This window comes from Elgaria multicarinata, chromosome 7 (genome assembly GCF_023053635.1).
Source record: "Elgaria multicarinata webbii isolate HBS135686 ecotype San Diego chromosome 7, rElgMul1.1.pri, whole genome shotgun sequence".
In the NCBI taxonomy this organism is placed as follows: Eukaryota; Metazoa; Chordata; class Lepidosauria; order Squamata; family Anguidae; genus Elgaria; species Elgaria multicarinata.
This window is the reverse complement of record NC_086177.1, coordinates 28,804,360-28,823,991: the sequence shown is the minus strand read 5'-3', so window position 1 is coordinate 28,823,991 and position 19,632 is coordinate 28,804,360. Positions and strand designations below refer to the sequence as shown.

At 43.3% G+C, this 19,632-nt stretch overlaps 1 protein-coding gene across 1 annotated transcript; it reads right to left on the bottom strand.

Annotated features, from left to right (window-relative positions):
* Positions 1–2,084: 2,084 nt before the first annotated feature.
* LOC134401390 (leukocyte elastase inhibitor-like) lies at positions 2,085–14,286 on the bottom strand. The gene is made up of 7 exons (XM_063130283.1): positions 14,094–14,286; positions 11,209–11,393; positions 7,771–7,908; positions 5,823–5,940; positions 4,629–4,771; positions 3,521–3,688; positions 2,085–2,783 (listed from the first exon to the last, which is right to left on the bottom strand). Exons 2-7 carry the CDS (start codon positions 11,374–11,376, stop codon positions 2,376–2,378), a joined length of 1,143 nt encoding a protein of 380 aa, XP_062986353.1. The 5' UTR covers positions 11,377–11,393; positions 14,094–14,286; the 3' UTR covers positions 2,085–2,375.
* Between the last annotated feature and the right edge of the window lie 5,346 nt (positions 14,287–19,632).

Here is a 19,632-nt window from a genome sequence, read left to right as displayed (position 1 = left end):
CCAAGGCGTTCGAAGCGGGCAGGGCGCACGCGAGGCAATTTGCCGCTCGCAGACGAAAACGCCGCCCGCTGGCTCTCCGCGATGATTGAGCGACGGACCCAAACTGCTCCCTTCTCCTGGCTTGGTGAGCGAGAGGACCAAGGGCAAGTCGCTGTCTGGGAGGCGCAGCCGCCGCCCCAGTCGAGCCTAAGAAGGAGGCGGCTCTAGGCGTGGCTTGGAAGCGGACGGCGCTCCCTCCAGCGGCGACAGAAGGCCGCTCCTCAGGCGCCGCCCTTGGAGAGATGCAGCCCGGAGAGTGGGGTGGGTGGTTGGGTAGCTTCGTAGTTCACGTCTGAGAGTAGCAGGCCCCGGGCTTTCCGGAGGCGCTTTTGCGCCGGGAGGCGCCTTGCAGCCGCACTTGCCTTCCCTTCACCACTGTGTGCTGGAAAAGGGCAACGAACTGTCTTCACCACTACCATCAGCATCTTACAGATTAGTTAGTGGAGATGCAGCTCATGCTTTGCTAGGAACTTTATGCAGTCCACTTTATGCAGTCCACAATCAGTGTCAAAAACCAAAATAAATGTATCTGTTTTTACCGTGATTGTTTCTTTCTTCTTCCCACAATGTGAGAGGTAAATGAGCCACCAATGCAACACCATTTTGGCTTTCTGGAGAAGTCACCCAGTTATTGAACGTATTAACAGAGAAAAGTTATTCCCGGTCTTTCTCCTCGGAGATATAGTCTGCAACGATGGCAGGAAACCTTGGGCGTCTTTAAAGGTGCAATTTATAGCACGTTTGTGGCTGGCCACTCACGGATGTTTGTGTGACATTTTGATGACGATGTGAGCCTCCTGCGCACCTCTCACTCCTATTCCCAGTTCTTCCATAAAAAAATAAACTTCAGAAACCCCGATTCTTCTGAAATATGCTGGGATTTGCTGCAATGTGCAGTCAAAGTTGCACTATAAAATGCAGACTAGAGGGCATTGTCCTATTAAAATGTATGGGCTGAGAGGTTCCAGGCCATGTGGGCACTGCTCTCTTCCCATGTAATTTTGCTCATTTTAAATGTGCAAGAGAAGCAGGAAGCAGAGCAATGGTAAGGAAAAACAATTCCCCCTCCCCCATCTGAAAGACCTCCTTGTCATTGGAAAGAGTATTCCACCCAGGGGTACCCATTGTACCAGCTACTGCTAAAACATCACTATCTGCAGCTTTGGATTTTGGAAAGCTAGGGAGATGGCAATTGTGGGGTGTGCGGGTTACAAAGATCTTCTGGGTATTTTGGAAAACTGTTCCTATGAATTTGGTCCTTAGAATGACCATCTACCACCCCTCTTATCGACTTTGCATACAGCAGCAGAGCTGGAAAATACTTGCTGAGAACCAGGCTATATTAAAACCCTGCCCACGTTTGAAAATACAAATGGGAAACAAAAATGTCAGTAAAGACTTCAGGGGGTAGCAGGCTATGTGTTTGCCTTACTTCTGTCATTGCTATAGACATTCCAGGACAAGCAGTCTAGCTGGGAGGTTGTGGTTGGAGAGCTTCACACCACCACATAAGGTGTTTTTGTTGTTGTTCAAAGCAAGAAAACACTCACACAATAGCCACCTTGTAAAGTTAAGGCAAGCATCAAATCCCCAGCCCCCCAAATGCCATTGAAACTTCTGTCATTTCACCCCTTTCCCAATGAATGGTTAAAACCAACCAACCAACCAACTGGCCCAGAAGGTTCAACCTACCTTTAGTGGAAGGAGAACCTGGGCAGGGAGAAGAAGGGATACACAGTCAATGACTACGCAGACAGGCTTTCCACCTGGATAGAGTTCTGCATGGTTTGATCTTTTACCAGTACTTCAAGGATGGTATGGTAGTAATATCAGAAACCACAGCCTTGCTGAAAAGCAGAGACCAGTAATCACATTCTTGTTTCAGGAATGGTTACTGTTTCCATTACTAATGAATTGCTAGAAGTTCTGGTTTTGGTTACCAATGAATTACTAAAGAAAAATGAGCAGCAGAAGAAATCATACTACACCACAGTGAATGTCAAATAATTGCCTTAAATTATTCAATGTTCTGCCTTGCAGAAGCATTTCTTCAAATAGCAAAGTTTATTAAAACAATCAATATCTGAATGATTTTAGAAGAAAGAGTGTACAGTAGCATTTCGGTTTAAAACACTGATAGAACTAGCAAAGCAGTACAAGAGAATCCAGGAGGGAAATCAAATCAGAGATTTAGTTAAAGCATCTTCAAAGCTTTCTGTCCCAGGAACCAGTTTTCTCCCACAACAGCTTTTTCCCAAACAGGGAAAGAAACAACATTGTGCTTGATGGGAGTCGCTGTAATGGCTGGTATGTGTTCCTGAGATTCATTTTAGTTTTCACGGAGAAGCAAATCTGCCAAAGAAAAATATGCTTTGCGTAGGGTTATGACGGATTAAAAACAGGAAGGGATGGTCAGCATTGAAATCCTCTTCCCTAGGAATACTACAGAGCATAGCTATCATTGCTGTTGCTGCTGCTGCTTCTGTGCCCTCTTCATTCACTTCTATAAATGACTTGTGAACAATTTTGGACACGTGGAGGTCTTGGGCACCTGACATTCCAGACAAATCGGCCTTGCCACTATCAAAGACATCCATCACTCCCAGTGCAACTAAATGAGATTTAAGATCATAAGTCTCTTCAAGCTTAAATTTAGGCAGATGCACGTACACATCATTGTTTGAATACATCTTCCCTGGATGTGTCCATTCTTGAAGCTTTTCTAAGGTGAGCTGCTTCTCCAACTAGAATTACAAAAAGAGAGAGAATGAATTAGTTCTGTTATTCTAGCATAAATATTTCTAATTCATTAACAAAAGCGAGAACTCACTGATTTGTGTGACAGAGGCCCCTTTCAGACGACACACTAAACCATGCTGCTTAACCACAAAATGGTTAATGGAATGCAATGCAGTCTGTTAACCATTTTGTGATTAAGCAGCATGGTTTTGCATGTTGTCTGAACGGGGCCACTGTAGGACTGGAAGACACGGTCTATGTCTTGGACAAGGTCTATTAAAGTAGTTAGCTTGATTTCACTGTGCTAGAGGAAGCATAGCACATGCCTTTCATGCAAGAATCACTTGTTTAGACCCTTGCATCTCCAGTTAAAATCGATTTCAGGTAGCTGAGATGGAAAAGAGATCTCCCTTCCCTAGGTCTTGGAGACTCATTGCCTCCTGGGATAGATGTGGCATAAGGACTCAACTAGGGCTCTCTCTAAAGAGCTTGTTCTGGAAGGAGAGCCTGTATTCTGCCTCCACCTCTAGACAATGCAGCCCCTGCTTCAGAAGAGCAACATTGTTGTACAGAACATGTCACAGCACATGTTACCTAGAAGTGCTCCTATGATTCTCAGTATCAACCATGCACACACAGTGATCCTATGAGCTGCACTATTGCAAATACAGTGTGTCATATCAGTTTAGTATGTGAGAATATAGAAGTATTTATAAGATGAGGGAGAAGTAAACATAATCACCTGTTCCAGGCCAGTGGAATTATCCTCAATGTCATCAGGCAGGAGGATTATCATGCTAAGTTCTTTTCCCTTGTAAGGAAGTTCCAGCACACGGCACTTACATTCATGGATGTACCGAAAAGGAAACTTCTTTTTCATGAACATCATTTTCACATTCTTCTTTTCCTTCTGAATAGTTTTAAAAATATATAGCAATAAGCATGTAAATATGGAATGTAATTTAAAGCTTCTTAAATGTTTAATTTATGCACATTAAATGTTAAGGACTTAACATTTAAGCGCTTGATTAAGTTAGATGTCTGGAATAACGTAGAAGACTGTGCAGCTAGCTACTGCTGAACAATAATCTCTTGCGTTCACAATAAAGGTTTTCCTCACTCCCTGACTGCTATATGTGCCAATATACAAATAGCTGTCATAATAGTTGAGAAGGTAAATTCTTCACACAGTGGCTGCATCTCAAGTTCGAAGACCATTTGGCAACATTACATACAGAGGCTGCTCTCAGGGGGAAGGTACAAATGGTTAGTAGAAGAGAGGCAATGCATGGAGAGAAACTACAGTAACAAGCCATGGCTTGTAACATTATAAAACAATCCCATTCAGATGAGAAGTCAGCTGAATTAAGTGGGACTTATTACGAGGTAAGTGCACCTATGATTCTAGCCTTATAAAGCCATTAACAAACAATCAATTAAAATGTATAACATACTCTTTGTTGTCTAAAGGCAGAAAATATGCAAGCGAATATTAAAACAAACGTGTTCTATCCTTTTCAGCTGTTCTCCTTCAAGCAATAGAACAGAAAACCAGTCCAATAAATTCAATAAAATGTTTCAAAACTGAAAAATTATTTGAATTTGATAGGGGAAAGTTTACCTCCATATACGCACATTGAATTCAGAGGTGCCCCATCCACATTTTGGGAAATCTAGTCATGTGCACAAAACCTCTTTTTAAAGTACCACTATACCTGGATGGTGCTCAGTTGTTTTTAGTGTTTGTCAAAACGGAATGCTAATTTAACAATTATCCACATACCCCTAAAGTCGACCTTGTACAACCTGCCAATGCAGGAACAATACTGTAGTAAAAAGGCTGCAATTACCTTGTTGAGTCTAAAAGGCAAATCCTCCGTGTCTGCCTCCTGAAATTTCTCTTCCCAACTGCCTTTAAAATAGATGGCGTTGACCAGAACCAGTTTGGTTAGTTCATTAACTGAACCTTCAGATAACAACTCAGGGATTTTACCTTGAAAGAAAAGTTACAGAGTTCATTATCTATACATGAGTCAAGTCATGTATAACATTATAAGAACAGTGAGCATTTAGTGCAAATGTACTATGACCAGTTTGTTCTTTTACAATAATTTTGTAAAATGGGATTTATGCATTTATTGCCAAATCATATGTTTAAAACAACCATTAGCTGTTTTATACCACCAACAATTACCCTAATTAGACAAACTCTTATTAAAGTGACACTGCAGGGTCCGATAGACATGAAACAAAAGCTTTTGCTGAGTCAGATGCAATCTAAGGTGGTCACCAACATGATGTTGCTCTGATTAGTCATTTTTGGTGATGCCCACAGCAGTTTCTCAACTTTCCAAATGTGCACCCAGTTATAAAAAGGTTGGGGGGTATTCTCTGCTATGCAGTATATATGAGGATGCATATTTCCAGCTACATTGCACTGTTGATAGGGAATATACAACCTCAACCATTATCTTGAACTGCATAAATGTTTTGCATGACTATCTGTTTAACTCCCGTGTTAGATATCTTTCAGTGCAAAGGAGTTATATGATCTTTCTAATTTTCTAGATTTTTGGTGGCTAGAGTTAAATAAGAGTGTAATAAGAACTGCCTTACTAGATCGAATTTAGTTCAACATTTAGTTTCCCACATTAGCCAGCCTGACACTGCTTTTTCACTTTATGGTATTTGCAGGGCAGTCCTATCCATCTTTAAACACAACATGGTTGCATTGTGTTCAATATGGTTCAGCTTCATGTATTTGGGCATAAGATGGAGCCTAAATTATATTCATCAAGATGTTACCACCACTGAACTTTTATGACATAGCTAAATGTACTCTTACTTAAAATAAAATTACCACATGAGAGAATGAAAAATGTTATTAGATAGTATTTTTTGTTATTCTTCCTGCAATTCATACTGGAAATGCAGCAGAAGAGACTGACTAGAAATGTAATACAGTCAAGGTGAGAAAAAAGTTTCCAGTAGTTCTTACTAAAAGATCTGAAAAATGAGATATTAGTTTGCCTGGAACATCTCACCTTCAGTCTGTTTCTCAACCCACTGGTTAATTTGTTTTCGTGCTTCATCTGAGGCATTTAGAAAATCCACTGAGGATAGCTCAGCTCCATACAGCTTCTGAGTGCTAGTCAAGAAATCCTGGAGAAATCATGGGGGAATGTTACCAACGTACAATAAAAACATCCAGTCACCCTCCCCTTGTAGATTACACACCCTATGAATCTCCCCATTCTTGGCTGTCAGCAGTAATTTTGTTTGCAGTATTCTTCAATCCATGTAAAGGTAAATTCTCCAGAATATCAGTTCTCCCATAACACATGTAACAGGTAAGAAGCACTGAAAAACCACCAAAAGGTTTGGTTTTTGTTCTGTAAAAACATAGCCCTGTAGGAAATGCCCAGATAGTTTAGCCAAAGAGAAGGCATAATGCTTTTTTAATAATAATAATAATAATAATAATAATAATAATAATAATAATTTGGTTCTGCTTACATAAGTCAAGTATTACATCATACATATTCATTCAATTTTGGCACAAGTTCCCACCTAGATTTAATACTATTAATCATTAACTTACTAAAGACATTTTGTTTCCTTACTTCCCCCCTCATAAACCCTGGATCACACTTTTGCAGACCATATTTTCTTTCATCTTTATATAGAACAGGGCTTCCATTCTTTAACCCTGTGCTCTCCATAACTCTGTATGCTGATGGAGGCATTCTCCCATCTTCTCCTTTATTCACGAAATTGGTAAATTTCCTCCATACCCCTTCAAATTTGACTTCCCTTAATTGTCCTCATTCTATCCTTAATTTTTGAGTCAGTTTTTCTAAGAGAGCAATCTGCCATACTCTCTGTTGACAGTTATTGATATAGATTCCTTTACCATATTTCCAATACTTGGCTATCAACCATCTTGTCGCTAATAACAGAAGACTTATTAATTCCTTACTTAGCAGGTTACTATCTAATCCTATATATAAATTTAAGAAGGCTAGGAGTGTAGATCAGTGAACCCATTGTCTGGTTATTGAACTAATCTCTTGGAACACTGATGTCCAGAAAATATTTACCTTAGGGCAAGACCACCACATATGTATATATGTTCCTGTGCCTGAGCATCCCCTCCAACATTCTGGGGATGTCTCTGGGCTCATAATTGATATTTTCCTAGGTGTGAGATACCATTTGTGGGTTATTCTTAACAATAATTCCTTATTTTTAATTGATATTGTTTTAAATGGACACCTGTTCCACAATGCATTCCAATTTGTCTCCTCTATATGAACTCCTAGATCTGTTTCCCACACCATCTGAAGTGAATCATTTGAGAAAGCGCTCTCTATAAATACTGCTTCAACACAGATAAAAGGATCTATGTGATTTGAAGGATTGATCTGCATAATGTTTACTTATTACTGAACTTAAACTTTGGGTATAATTCTTTGCAGGGGAAAGTTTATTGTAAGTATTATCAGATAGTTTAGATTTATGCAAGAATGTCTGCCAAACACAATAAAGCTTGCACCAAAATAACGACATCCTACAAGATGCACCAATGTGTATGTGTGTATATGAATGTATATGTGTGAATATTCAATGGGAATGTTCAGAAGACAACTTAAATGCTGCTGGTTAAGGATTTTGGTTAAGCAGCAGGGTTTAAGGTGATTTGGGCAATGCGTTTTGTTAAACCCTGCTCATTCACTAACCACAGTCGGACTGTCTGCAGTAGGGTTAGCGGCTGTAGCCCGGGCTTAAAGTGTTGTGTGAAGCAGCAATGGCTTGCGGTTAGTGCTAACCCCAGAGAACCACAGTTTTGCTAACCGCAGAGCCTGAAGTGTCATCTGAATAGGCGCAATGCATTGTTACATTGTGGACCAATAACCCTGCTAAGTTTTAAAAAGTGTTTTCAATAAACAGGTAAGTTTTCAAATTTCTTTTATATCTTCGCAATCAACTTACTTGCAAAAAGGAATAGGTATTTTCTCCATACAGCCTATTAGCAAGTTTCAGTACATAGGACGCATCACACCTTTTAACATCAGTACTGAGTGCCTGAAATCGTGAATGAAGATCTTCAACAGCATCAAAGTGAAATGTCTGCATGAAAACAGAAGAAAAAAAGAAGTGGCTTAATCAATCACCCCTATGATCAACTAGAAAAATTGATTTATTAAGTAACTCCACAATAAAAAGAACAAAACAAGAGCCATGCTGGATCAGACCCCCACCCACCCTCCCACAAAAAAGGCTAAAAAGCATACAACTGCACAAAAGTAAGGAAAAGCAATGTTGTAATAGGTGACAAAAGAGTATTGCATCCAGTTCTGGGCTCCACAATTCAAGAAGGACGCAGACAAGCTGGAGCGCGTTCAGAGGAGGGTAACCAGGATGATCAGGGGTCTGGAAACAAAGCCCTATGAAGAGAGACTGAAAGAACTGGGCATGTTTAGCCTGGAGAAGAGAAGATTGAGGGGAGACATGATAGCACTCTTCAAATACTTTATACTTTGAAAGTTTTTAATTCTTGTGAACTGCCCAGAGAGCTCCGGCTCTTGGGCGGTATAGAAGTGGTCTCTCCCACACTAGAGGCTTTCAAGAGGCAGCTGGACAACCATCTGTCAGGGATGTTTTAGGGTGGATTCCTGCATTGAGCAGGGGGCTGGACTCGATGGCCTTGTAGGCCCCTTCCAACTCTGCTATTCTATGATTCTATGAAAAAGTGGTGGGCAAATAAGGAAACAAATACAATTAAAAATGATATAATACAACCTGACAAATTACATCTTCCCTCAGGGAGAATTAATAAGATTTTCTGGGTTGAAGAGATTTCCTAAGTGTTCACCTTATCTTTGTTTCCACAGCGTTTGCTCATTAGTGGTGTTAATGACTTTGTACACATGAAATACTGCCTTTCTGAAGAAGCTGTGTGCATGGTAATACAAGATTGAAAATGGATTCCTGTGAATCTTTATCTTTGTATACTATCACTCGTGCTTTTTGTTAGGTTGGGGTGGTATACACATCCATTAACATATTGTCTGTGTGCCTGTGTAATTACCTTGTGTACACTTAGTCAGCTTTGCCTATTATATAACTTAGTTTGTATTATATCATTTTTAGATTGCATTTTCTTTATTCCCCCCCTTTGTCACACAATACAATATTACAATATTCACACAGTAGCCAACCAGTTGTTGACTAGGGACCCACAAGCAGAACATTAGTGCAACTTCACCCTCCTGCCCATGTTCCCCATTAACTGGTGTACATGGGCCAACTACCTCAGATACTGGAGGTAGCATACTGCCCATCAGGACTAGAAACTATTGCCTAACCCCCTTTTAAAGCTATCCAAATTGGTGGCCATCACTACATCTTGTGGTAGCAAATTCCATAGTTTAACTATGCGCTATATGAAGAAGTAATTCCTTTCATCTGTCCTGAATCGCCAATCAGCTTCATAGGATGACCCTGCGTTCTACTGTAATGACAGAGAGAGAGTGGGGGAGGGAGGGACAGGTCTCCCTATCCACACCATGTATAATTTTGTACATCTGTAATAACACTTCAGAAATGGGAAGGCTGCAGTTCATCATGTTTGCCGCCTGGTAGGCCACAGTCAGAGAAGACGCTGCTGCATTCATTTCACTTGGAACATGGCCAGCGAGTGGAGACATAAGCCTCTCTTTTTTTTAACGTGCACTGTGTTCAGAATGAGCATTCCCCTCATCCTGTGCCGCCATGCAGTGAATTTATCAAAACACTGAAACAAAAATATATGTAACGTGCAGTTGTAGCCTCAATGAATAAATTAGTAGAAAACTTGCTCCGGCTTTTGGTCCTCTTCTGGACAGTGAGCACATGGGATTTGTATGTTTAAATATATGGCGTTTCATTGCAATTCCAGCTTATTTTATTAAAAAGCTTTTATATGTTATCAAACAAGCTGATTCACATTGATTTCCAAACCAAACTGCCCAGTCATGAGAAGCCTGGCTATAAGCCTACAAGGTACAGAAGCATATGAAGCTATAGTACTGCTGTGGTTCCACTTTTTCTTTTGTGCCAGCGGGAGGGACTGCTTGTGCGACAGGGATCTTACAGTTCTAAAAGGAGCCTTGGAAATGATCGGAAGTGCTCATTTCCAGATCAGAGTAAGTCTGCCAAATCTGTTGATCTGCCCCAATCTGGAACAATTCTCTCTCTCTCTCATTTGGGGTTGCTTGTAGAATCAGGAAATCCCCGTTGTGCAAGCAGTTCTTTGTTCTGGTTCACAGGCACAATAGGAACTGGCTTGCACTGCTAGTTTTATTTATGTATTTATTACATTTTTATACAGCCCAATAGCCAAAGACCTCTGGGCAGTTCACAGTTGCGATGATACAAATGGATAGAGAGTCCGTCATATGCAGCCTGGTTGGCACCAAGATTTTTCTACGTGTGCTTATGTAAACAGATTGCATAAAAGTAGTCAGCACTGTGAATTGGCCCTAGGTAGGGTTGACTTTGTGGGTGTAGGGAATAAAGAATTCATTCACAGCATTTTTAGTGCAGAATTATATATTTTTCTCTCCCTTTATATCCTTGCCTTTTCTGCCATCAGTGGATTCCACATGGGTTGGCAGTTTGATGTGATGGTATGCAAACCTAATAAACTTTCGTGCAAAGTCTAAGCCATGGAAGGAAGGTCAATTTGCTTTATTGTGTAACTGCGTCACCATCATAATTCAATAATGACAAAACCACTCCCTTGAAACTGGGACTATACATTGCAATAATCTTAACAGCATTTAATGCATTGTTTAATCCCAATAAAAAGCTTCTCATAGCCAGTGAGATATTTTAAATATAAGAGTTTAAAAAGATTGGCAACTGAATCTCCTTAAAGGTTGCACCCCATTAAACAGAAGCCTCTGAGCTCGGGGGCTTCCAAGTATCCAAACCACTGCTTGGTTTTTGCCAACAGGGCAGGAGAACGGGGGCAATTTAAACCTCTCCATCCTCCTCATTTTCCTTTTGCCTCTAGATGGACTTTTGAGGCCTCTAGGAGAAGCGCACTTGGTGGTGGCAGGACTGGGGAGGCCATCAGATTTCTAATATCTGGGCCTCTCCTTTCTCCTCCTGGCCCACTGGAATGACCCCTCTCTAACTTCTCCAAGGTCTTCTGAGGCTGTTTTTGAGACCTTGGAAAGCAGGTGTCACAATTCTTTCCACGGTTGCTGAGAGGGGGTGGGGAAGGAGGGATCAGATCGTGTAGCCCCCCTCCCAAAATTGTAGCAGTGTCTATGCCTTTGGGAGGGGGATCTGAAAAGTCCTACAGTCCTTGGAATCCTAGGATAGCCCTCTAACAATTTACACAGAATTCAGCACCAAAATTAAGAGAACAGACTGTCTGACCTTTGAGAGTTCGGTTGCTGTGTTCGCTCTGGCCCCTAATGAGAGCATGGCGAATGCAGAGGATATGCTAAATGGGGAAAAGAAGATATTGCCTGTTGGGTTGGCTTCATTCAATTTTTGGAAGAGGTCCAGACCAAAATGTATGTTTGCCTTAGCCAGTTGTTCCATGGTGAAAATCTGAAAGACTGAAAACAATTTACAAAGTTAGGAGTTACCTTTCAACCCAGAAAGGGCTTTAAAAACATCCTCATAGCAAAGAATAAGAAACAAACAAATAATACAACAACTTTAAAAGCAGTGGGATAAAATAAATCACATTAAAATCCTTCAAAAAGGGTGTGAAACAAAAAAGATCTAACAGCCCATCTAAAACTAAACAAGAAGATCAATCCCTTGAGAGTTCCACTATCAGGCTGCCACCATTGACTGGATTCTTTGTCTTGTATTCCCAGCAGCCAAAACTCTTTTCTTGATGAGATATACAACAGGGACTCTGAAGCAGATACTAAACTATGGGCCGGTTCCTTTGAGAGGAGGCAGTTTCTCAAGTACCCTGGCCTCAAGACATTTGGGGCTTTACTGGTAAGAAGCATCACTTTGAACTGAGCTTGGAAACAAACTGAAAGCCAGTGCCGTTGGTATAAGACTGGTGCAACATGGTCAGAAAGCCCATTCCAGAAAGCAATTTGGCACCAGCTGCAGTTTCCAAACACTCTTCAGGGATACTCCCATGAACAATGCATTGCAGTTGCCTAAAATGGAGATGATTACAGCATGGGTTGCTGTGGTGAGATCTGCCTTCTCCAGGAAGGGGTGCAGATGGCACACCAGCTGAAGCTGGGCTAAGGTGCTCCCAGCCATCTAATCACCAGGAGCAATGTTGGGTCTGGAAGCACCTCCAAGCTGCGAATCTGACCAGAGGGCGTACAACTCTATCAGGGACTGTGCAGATCGATAGCACCACCGTAATGTCTTCCACAACCATCTAGGCTTCAGTTGAAAAAGAGAGCTGGAGCTGGGTATCATTAGCATAGTGATGGGACCCAATCTCAAAAGTCCACATGGCTTTCCTTGGCAGCTTCATGTAGATGCCATAAAACCTGGGGGAAACCCATAGATCAGTGTCCAAGGAGTCAAGCTATAAGACCTCAGCACCACTTTCTGGGAATATTCAGCTAGGTAAGACCAGGGGGTTGCCTAAAAAGTCTGTGGTAGGTGCACAGTGGTGCTGTGTTGGTTATACAATGCAGCAACCATCTTGCAGCCATTGCAGAGCATTCCTGTGAAGCTGTGAATTAAAAAAAGTCAGAGACTTACCCAGACATCCCCCCCCGAAGTGATGGCGGAGGCGTTCCTGGACAGATGGCACCCCCTGATTTGTCATCATCCACCCGGGCAGAGAGCAGGCCCAGTAGGCCAATGGCTGTTGGAAACCCCATGTCCTCCCTCTGTGTTGGGACTAGCCACCACTGCAGTGAAGGCTCAAGTTTTTCTTAAGACAGTGGCAACCCAACATCATATGGGCAGCCCCCAGAACTACTGAAAATCAGTGCCCCCAGTCCTACACTGGCCAAACTCCCCAGAAGGCCACCATGGTCAATGCTATCAATTGCTATTGAGGGATCCAGCAGAACCAACAGGGACTCTCCGTTGTCTACTTGATGGCATAGGTCATTCACCAAGGCGACCAAGGCTATTTCTGACCTGAACCCAGAAGCCTGAATTTCATTTTTTTCCCACTTATCCTAGGATTTTGCTAAGAAACAAAAAACTGGAGACTGGCCAATAGTGATCTGGAGTGGTGGAAACCAATGACTAGAAGTGGTCTGAACACATTTTCTTTTAAAGGAATTGGGACACACAGCCCTTCTTAAAAAAGCATTTGCAACCTCTACCATCCAACTGGCCATATCTGAAAAGGGGGCATATTTGCAATTTGGAAGCCAATAATTCAACTTCGGCAGAAGGAGTGCTACATAATAAACTCATAAACATATAAGTAGGTGCTCTCTCACACTCCGTGTTGAGAGTGGTTTAACTATGGCAATGATATATGTAAATGTCACAATCACTAGAGCAGATCATATGCTCCCCCCCCCCCCCAAATACAGCACACTGCCAGGAAGGAGGATAGGCTGGAGGGTGGGGTGGGGAGATCCATTATTAACTGCAACTATGCCACTGTGCGAAACACAAAACATCAGTTGCCAACTTCATTCCTGACAGAAATTTCTGTGCCTTTGATACCTGTGTATGACAAGGAAAAAGTGCACCCAACAGGTACGCATCCCTCTCCCTAAAGCACACTGGCAGAAATCATTTTTCTATGGACGGGGCCACTGATCATGATTTGCATGCAGAAGGTCCCAGATTCAATCCCTCTTGCATTATTCTCTCCAGGCAGGTCTGGGAAAGTTGGGAACCCTGAGGGAAAAACAGCAGCACTGCTGCCAGGCAGCATAAGCAAAACTCAGCGAGATCGTCTAACGGTCTGGCTCCATGCTTCTTATTAAAGGAATAGCAGCCCTCTGCCCCAAAGACGCTGCCGGCAACCTTAGCCAGAAGAACGCGACCGGGTGGCCACAGGAAGCTGCCTTAAACCGAGTCAGACCATTGGTCCGCCTAGCCCAGTATTGTCGATACTGACTGGCAGCGGCCCTCCGGAGTTTCAGGCAGGGTTCTTTCCTCGTCCTACCAGGGACCTTCTTTATGTCAAGAATGCTCTGTCCCTCCCCCATGATTGTTAATCTCCCACCACTCCCGTTTCCAAACAATCAAGCTTTTAACAGCTGGCCATCCGCCACCCCGCGAGAAAGGAGATTTTTCTCCAACGCGGAGAGGAAGAAACGCCGAGCGAGCAGCCCAGGCGCCGCGCCGTCAAATACCTTCCTAGCAGCTGCGCTTCTGACCAGATGAGCGGCTCCCTTAAGTTGCCAGAAGCGCACCGGAGGCAGCACTGCGAGACGCTCTTCCGCCGCCCTTTGGTTCGCAGCGAAGTCTCCCAACCGGTTCCTCTCCTGGCCTGGTGGAGGGCAGGACCAATAGCGACTCGCTTGTCAGGCCCGAGCAGCCACCGCCCTAGCCGTGGACAAGGAAGTTGGCTCCAGGCGGGCAGGGCTCGCCCGGGCTGCGAGCTACGGAAGAGCGAGCAGCTCGCAGGCGCCGCCCTTCCACCGCTATAGGGCGAGGCGCAAAATAGCGTCTGCGGGACGGCTCCATATTCCAGGGCTGAACTGCGGGACTAACGGTCAACGCCCTAAGCTGAGGAGCATGCCGTTGTAGCGGCGGGGAAGTGGGGAGAATAATGCCATGGAGTGAACCTGGGACCTTCTGCAGGAAAGTGGAGGAGGAGATAGTGGAGGGGTACCACAGGCCTCACTCCTGGGCCCAGAACTCTTCAACGTTTTGGGGAGATGCTTATGAAATTTGCAGATGACACAAAATTGGGTGGGATAGCTAATACCTTGGGAGACAGGGACAGAATTCGAGGTGATCTTGATAGCCTGGAGCACTGGTGGAAAACAACAGAATGAAATTGAATAGGGATGAATGCCAGGTTCTACACCTAGGAAAAAGAAAGCAAATGCATGGCGGATACTTGTGAAATACTTGGCTCAGTAATGCTACAAAGGAGAGGGGTCTTGGAATGACACAGAAAGGACACAGCCCTGAATTAGCCAGTCATCTTTATTAATCTCTCCCCATCCTTGCTTCAGAAATCAAGTCATAGGAATCAGCTTTGAACAGTTGCCTCGTCTCCATTCTGAGCAGTAGAGGCTGGTGGCTCCGATGTCAATGGGGCTGTGAATCTGCTCAGGGTCTCAGTCAAAACTCTAATGGAGCTATCCAAGGCCTTGAACCTATTTTAGGGCTCAGGTTCAGCACCTTGGATAAATAGCTCATCAGGTTCAGCACCTTGGATAGTTCTGCTGGGGCTCTGACTGAAACCCCCAGTGGATTCATAGCCCCACTGACATTGGAGCCACCAGCCTCTACTGATCTCATGGCTTCCACCATCACACTAGGAAGCTCTTCTTCAAGAGAATTCAGTGCATGATTTCTCTTTTCTCCAACGCAGAGATGGAGAAAGGAGAAATGAAGACCAGCCCAGGCTCTGCACCATCTAACCCCACCCCCCATCTCTATCAGAATCTGCATCCGTTCCGAAGGATGGATGCCTCAAGTTGGACTAAGCTCTTTCTGTATGAGCTGAATCCTTCTGCCCTTCTTCTCACAGCAGCAACAGCAGCAGCAATGATGAAGCGAAGGGTCCAAAGTTGTGTCATTTTTTAAATCTGGGCCTGGGCGTGAGGCCTGAAAGCATTGCTTCCTGGAGGTGGCAGGTACAGCCCTTGTCAGGCACAGGCCCAAAAGTCATGCAGGTGGAGGTGTCTCCAAGGTAGGGCAGGCAACACTTCCTCCAGCGGTGACAGGCACCAGCTTTCCATTGGATGCAAGCAGGAATGGTAGCTGATTGTACAGGATGCCTTCCTATATTCAGGCATGACAGGCCAAAGTACTGGAACTGAAGAGAGTGGAAGGAAACTGGGAAGACTTCAAGCCTTAAAGTACTTTTTTTCCGGGGGTGGGTGGGGTGGAGATATCAGAATATAATTCCTTGAGGATGAGTTAGCCAGCATGCACTGAGGAGGATTTGAGCACATGAATTACATTGGCCATTACTTGCGTGAGATATAATTATTGCTCCCACCACACCAAAAGGGACAAGCAGCAATTGGGCCAATGTGGATAGGAGTAACTATATTCAGGAGCCAGATAAATTATTTTAATCAACGGCCACTATTAGGACAAAACTAGATGACAGCCAAATTCACCAAATTGCTGAATACTAATATATATACACACACTTATATTAGAAAAGAGATCTTCTCATCTTTTCCTAGACCTCTTCGTTCACCATACAGAAGATAAAAATGATAGAGGCAGGAAGAGATTTCATCTTGCCTAAGAATGTAATGTGCCAAGGGTTGAAGTTGGCTTCTCTGCCAAAGGGTGGCTACAGGTGGCTACATGTCAGATTTGCATTCCTTAATGGTGGACATCATGTGCTAGCAGACAAAGGGGAAAACTTTCAACCAATGGAGCATCAAATGTAAACTATGACTCATTGAGATTGTGCACCTTAACTTGCAAAATGAATGTAACATAACTTGCTAACCCAGAACTGACTAATAGAAGGATTAGAAAGAGACTAAGGCCATAGCTAGACCTAAGGTTTATCCCTGGATCATCCAGGGGTCAAACCTGTTCATCTAGGTGACACACAGGGAATCCATTGCTCAGGCAGGGGCGAACCCTGGATGATCCCAGGATAAACCTTAGGTCTAGCTGTGGCCTAACTCTGTCTTGTAGTCAGGGCCTATAAGTAGACTGAGATTCCTTTGTTCGGGGTGCCTCCATTTTGTAGAACTGGAGAGCACCCCCCATACTGCAATATTGGAAGTAAATGGATTAAGAGCATTCTCCAGCCTCGTGTGTTTGATTGGCTACTAATGCGCTGGGGTAGCAAGCCTTTAACTCCTGGTTGAGGGACAACAAAAACATGCCAGCCAGAGAATACTACTGTAGCATTCTCCCCTAGAACATGCTGCTGGAGGTTCATTTTCTCCTTTTATGCATTTCTTTGGCAATAGCCTGTTTTGTACTGGCTTCCAAAGTAGGTGTAGCAGATGGTCTGTTTATCTTGGCTCATCTGAAGTGGAATGTTTCTCAATGCTGTCGTTTTAGATGTACATTTTATGAGTGTTTTATATTTTACTATGTTTCTATGACCTGATGTATATTAATTTAGTTATATCGTAAGCGCCTTTGTAGAGCCTATTTGTCTAGAAAGTGGGAAATAAATAGGGATGTTGCTGGCACCCAATTGGGTTTGGGACTTCCCTGTGTTCGCACCCTGGACTCAGCTTGCCAGGCCGTGGCACATTCTTGGGTCCACACATCGAGTGTCTGTGTTAGCAAAAGTGACTCCATTTTAGAAAATCATTGCTATCCATGATGGGTATGCCCTATTTGTAACCTTCTGCTGTTTAATAACATGTTTTTCTCTTAGCTGCATCTTCAGAGTAGTTAAAACCAGTTTGAACAAAATGTACTAGTCAAAGATCTCACCGGCATTGTTTGAGACAGAGTTGGCATTGTCTAAAATAAGGGAGGGGCTGCTAGCTAGAGAAGTATAAAAAGGCCTTGTACACTATGACAAGGGTCCGCTCTGCTACATGCTCCCCGCACCATGCTTGCAAGCAGTTTAATAAATCAATGTTTTGCCTCCACTCTTGTATGCTGGCTGATTCCTTGGGACTTCAATCTGTCTTGCCCACAGGAGAAAGAACATGTTTTCTAACACCTGCATAGCCTGACGAGCAGCCAGCAGCCCTCATCTGGAGCCTCTTATTGCTGAGCACAATGGAGGCACCAGAAATTACTTATTTATTTAGCCGAAACTCTCTGGGCAGTTTACAAACATTGTGAAAATGGCATCCGTAAAGGCCCCATTTAGGCAAGATCAAAGGTGTGAATGGAGTTTAATCTTGCGTGAATGGGGCCTTTACAGTTGCTATTTACATAAAATGGGAACAATGTAATTTTCAGAGCCTCCATTGTACACAGCAATGGAAACTCTGGACAAAGGCAGATGGGCTTGCAACTTTGTAGGATGCTCTTTGTAGGATGTTCGCTGAGCCTCAAAGAACCTAATGCGGTACCACGACTGGGAACCTCACACGGTACCATGACTGATGGCTTGGCGAGCATCCGACATGCCGAATGCAGGTGAGTCTATCCATCCCTAGAAATAAATACTTTAAATATTTAGAGAGAGAGAGAGAGAGAGGGGTGAGGAGAGCATTAATTGGTTCCTGGCAACCGTTGCTTAAGGAGACTGGAATGTTGGTTAGAGGGGCAGTTAAGCCATAGAAACTGGGCAGTTGGTGAGAGGCAAAAGCTGACAAGAGGTAAAAAGAAAGTATTGTTGGGATCCTGTGGATTGGATCTAGTGAATTCGGTGTGATCAGATGCTGGAAGTGACAGCAGAGTCTGGCAAAGGGATAGTACAACCTAGGCGATGAGTAACAGAATGACTGAGAAGCAGAGGATTTGGGCAACACCACAAGATGGTACAGGACTTTGTCAATGAAGAGGATTGAAATGTCAGGACATGAATAAGAAATATAGCATTGTAAATATATATCTTGAAGGGAAGCTCTTTTTTTTTGCTTCCTCATTATAAGAAGTTGTTTAAACTTGAGTGTTTGTGTTGGCTTCAAATACTCTTCCCAGATGACAATTGAATTGTGATCTTGCAGTTGCCATTTAAAGTAAACTAGTAGACAGGTTACTTATGAAAAATAATTGACTTTTAATACTGAGATTAAAGCCTTCTTCAAGGGTTATATGCGGAGGACGATTCCGTGTAGGGGAGAATCTCCTCTATCTTGAGAATGCTCTTCCTGCAATTCAGAACCCAGATTTTCCATGGTTCTCAATCATACAGCTTCCATGGATACAGGAGGTTCTCCCCTGCACAAAGCTGCCCTCCATGAGTACAGGATGACGAAAATGACAATGGAGGGAGATGCAAGTTAGCATGCTTTTGCCACTCTTTGCACATTGATGCGACTGGTTTTTAGAATGCCTCAACTCAATTCTATTCAGAAACACTATCTGGATATGTAGTTACGGGGGAAAGATTATCTTTAGTGCACTGACCTTTAGTGTATATATGGGCATTTACATCAGCTTTGTAAATAAGCTCACAAAAATTTGGCCTGCAATTTTTTTTACTTGCCTGTTAAGAGATGGATGCCTCCCTGCCAGCATGGAAATGCAGACTACTACCCTCTTTGTGATCTTAGCAAGCTGCTCTTGTTTTAGAACTTCTAGAAACCCAGGAAAAGGGCTAGAAACTTGAAGAATGGCAACACTAGAAATTCAAACTAACAATTTTAAAAGAAAAAGCACCCCCCCCCCAAATAACTCCAGAGTCAAAATTAGGACAATTTGCCATTAACAGGAACCAGGAATAGGCATTGTCGCTGGTAATTAGACTGTGAGTGTATATACAGCATCTTTCATATCCTGTTTCTCTGTGAGAGTGTGGCCTGGTTCGCACTATTACTGTAGCCCACCATGGCAAGCTGTGGGGCCCACAGGCACCAGGTCGACAATCCAGGCCTCCCATCCTCCTGCCACAACTTCTCCTTATGTGTGAACCTGGTGAAGTGGGGTTTCTGGCATGACTGACAAGCCACCCAGAAACCATGAGCTGTTATAGGGTTGTGGGTGGCTTGTTAACCACCCCAACAACCCACCTTCACAAGGTTTCCACATAACAGCAAGTTATAGGGCTCCCCCAACAAGCCCCAAATATTCAAACACCCTTGTTAGGACTTTTTCTGAACTCAT

Excerpts from the sequence above, each read along its gene's own strand:
- LOC134401390 (XM_063130283.1), bottom strand. The coding sequence starts at position 11,376 with ATGGAACAACTGGCTAAGGCAAACATACATTTTGGTCTGGACCTCTTC. Across the intron at positions 4,772-5,822 it reads GGTTGAGAAACAGACTGAAG|GTAAAATCCCTGAGTTGTTA; the intron begins GTGAGATGTTCC and ends TTTTCTTTCAAG. Across the intron at positions 3,689-4,628 it reads TGCCTTTTAGACTCAACAAG|AAGGAAAAGAAGAATGTGAA; the intron begins GTAATTGCAGCC and ends AAAACTATTCAG.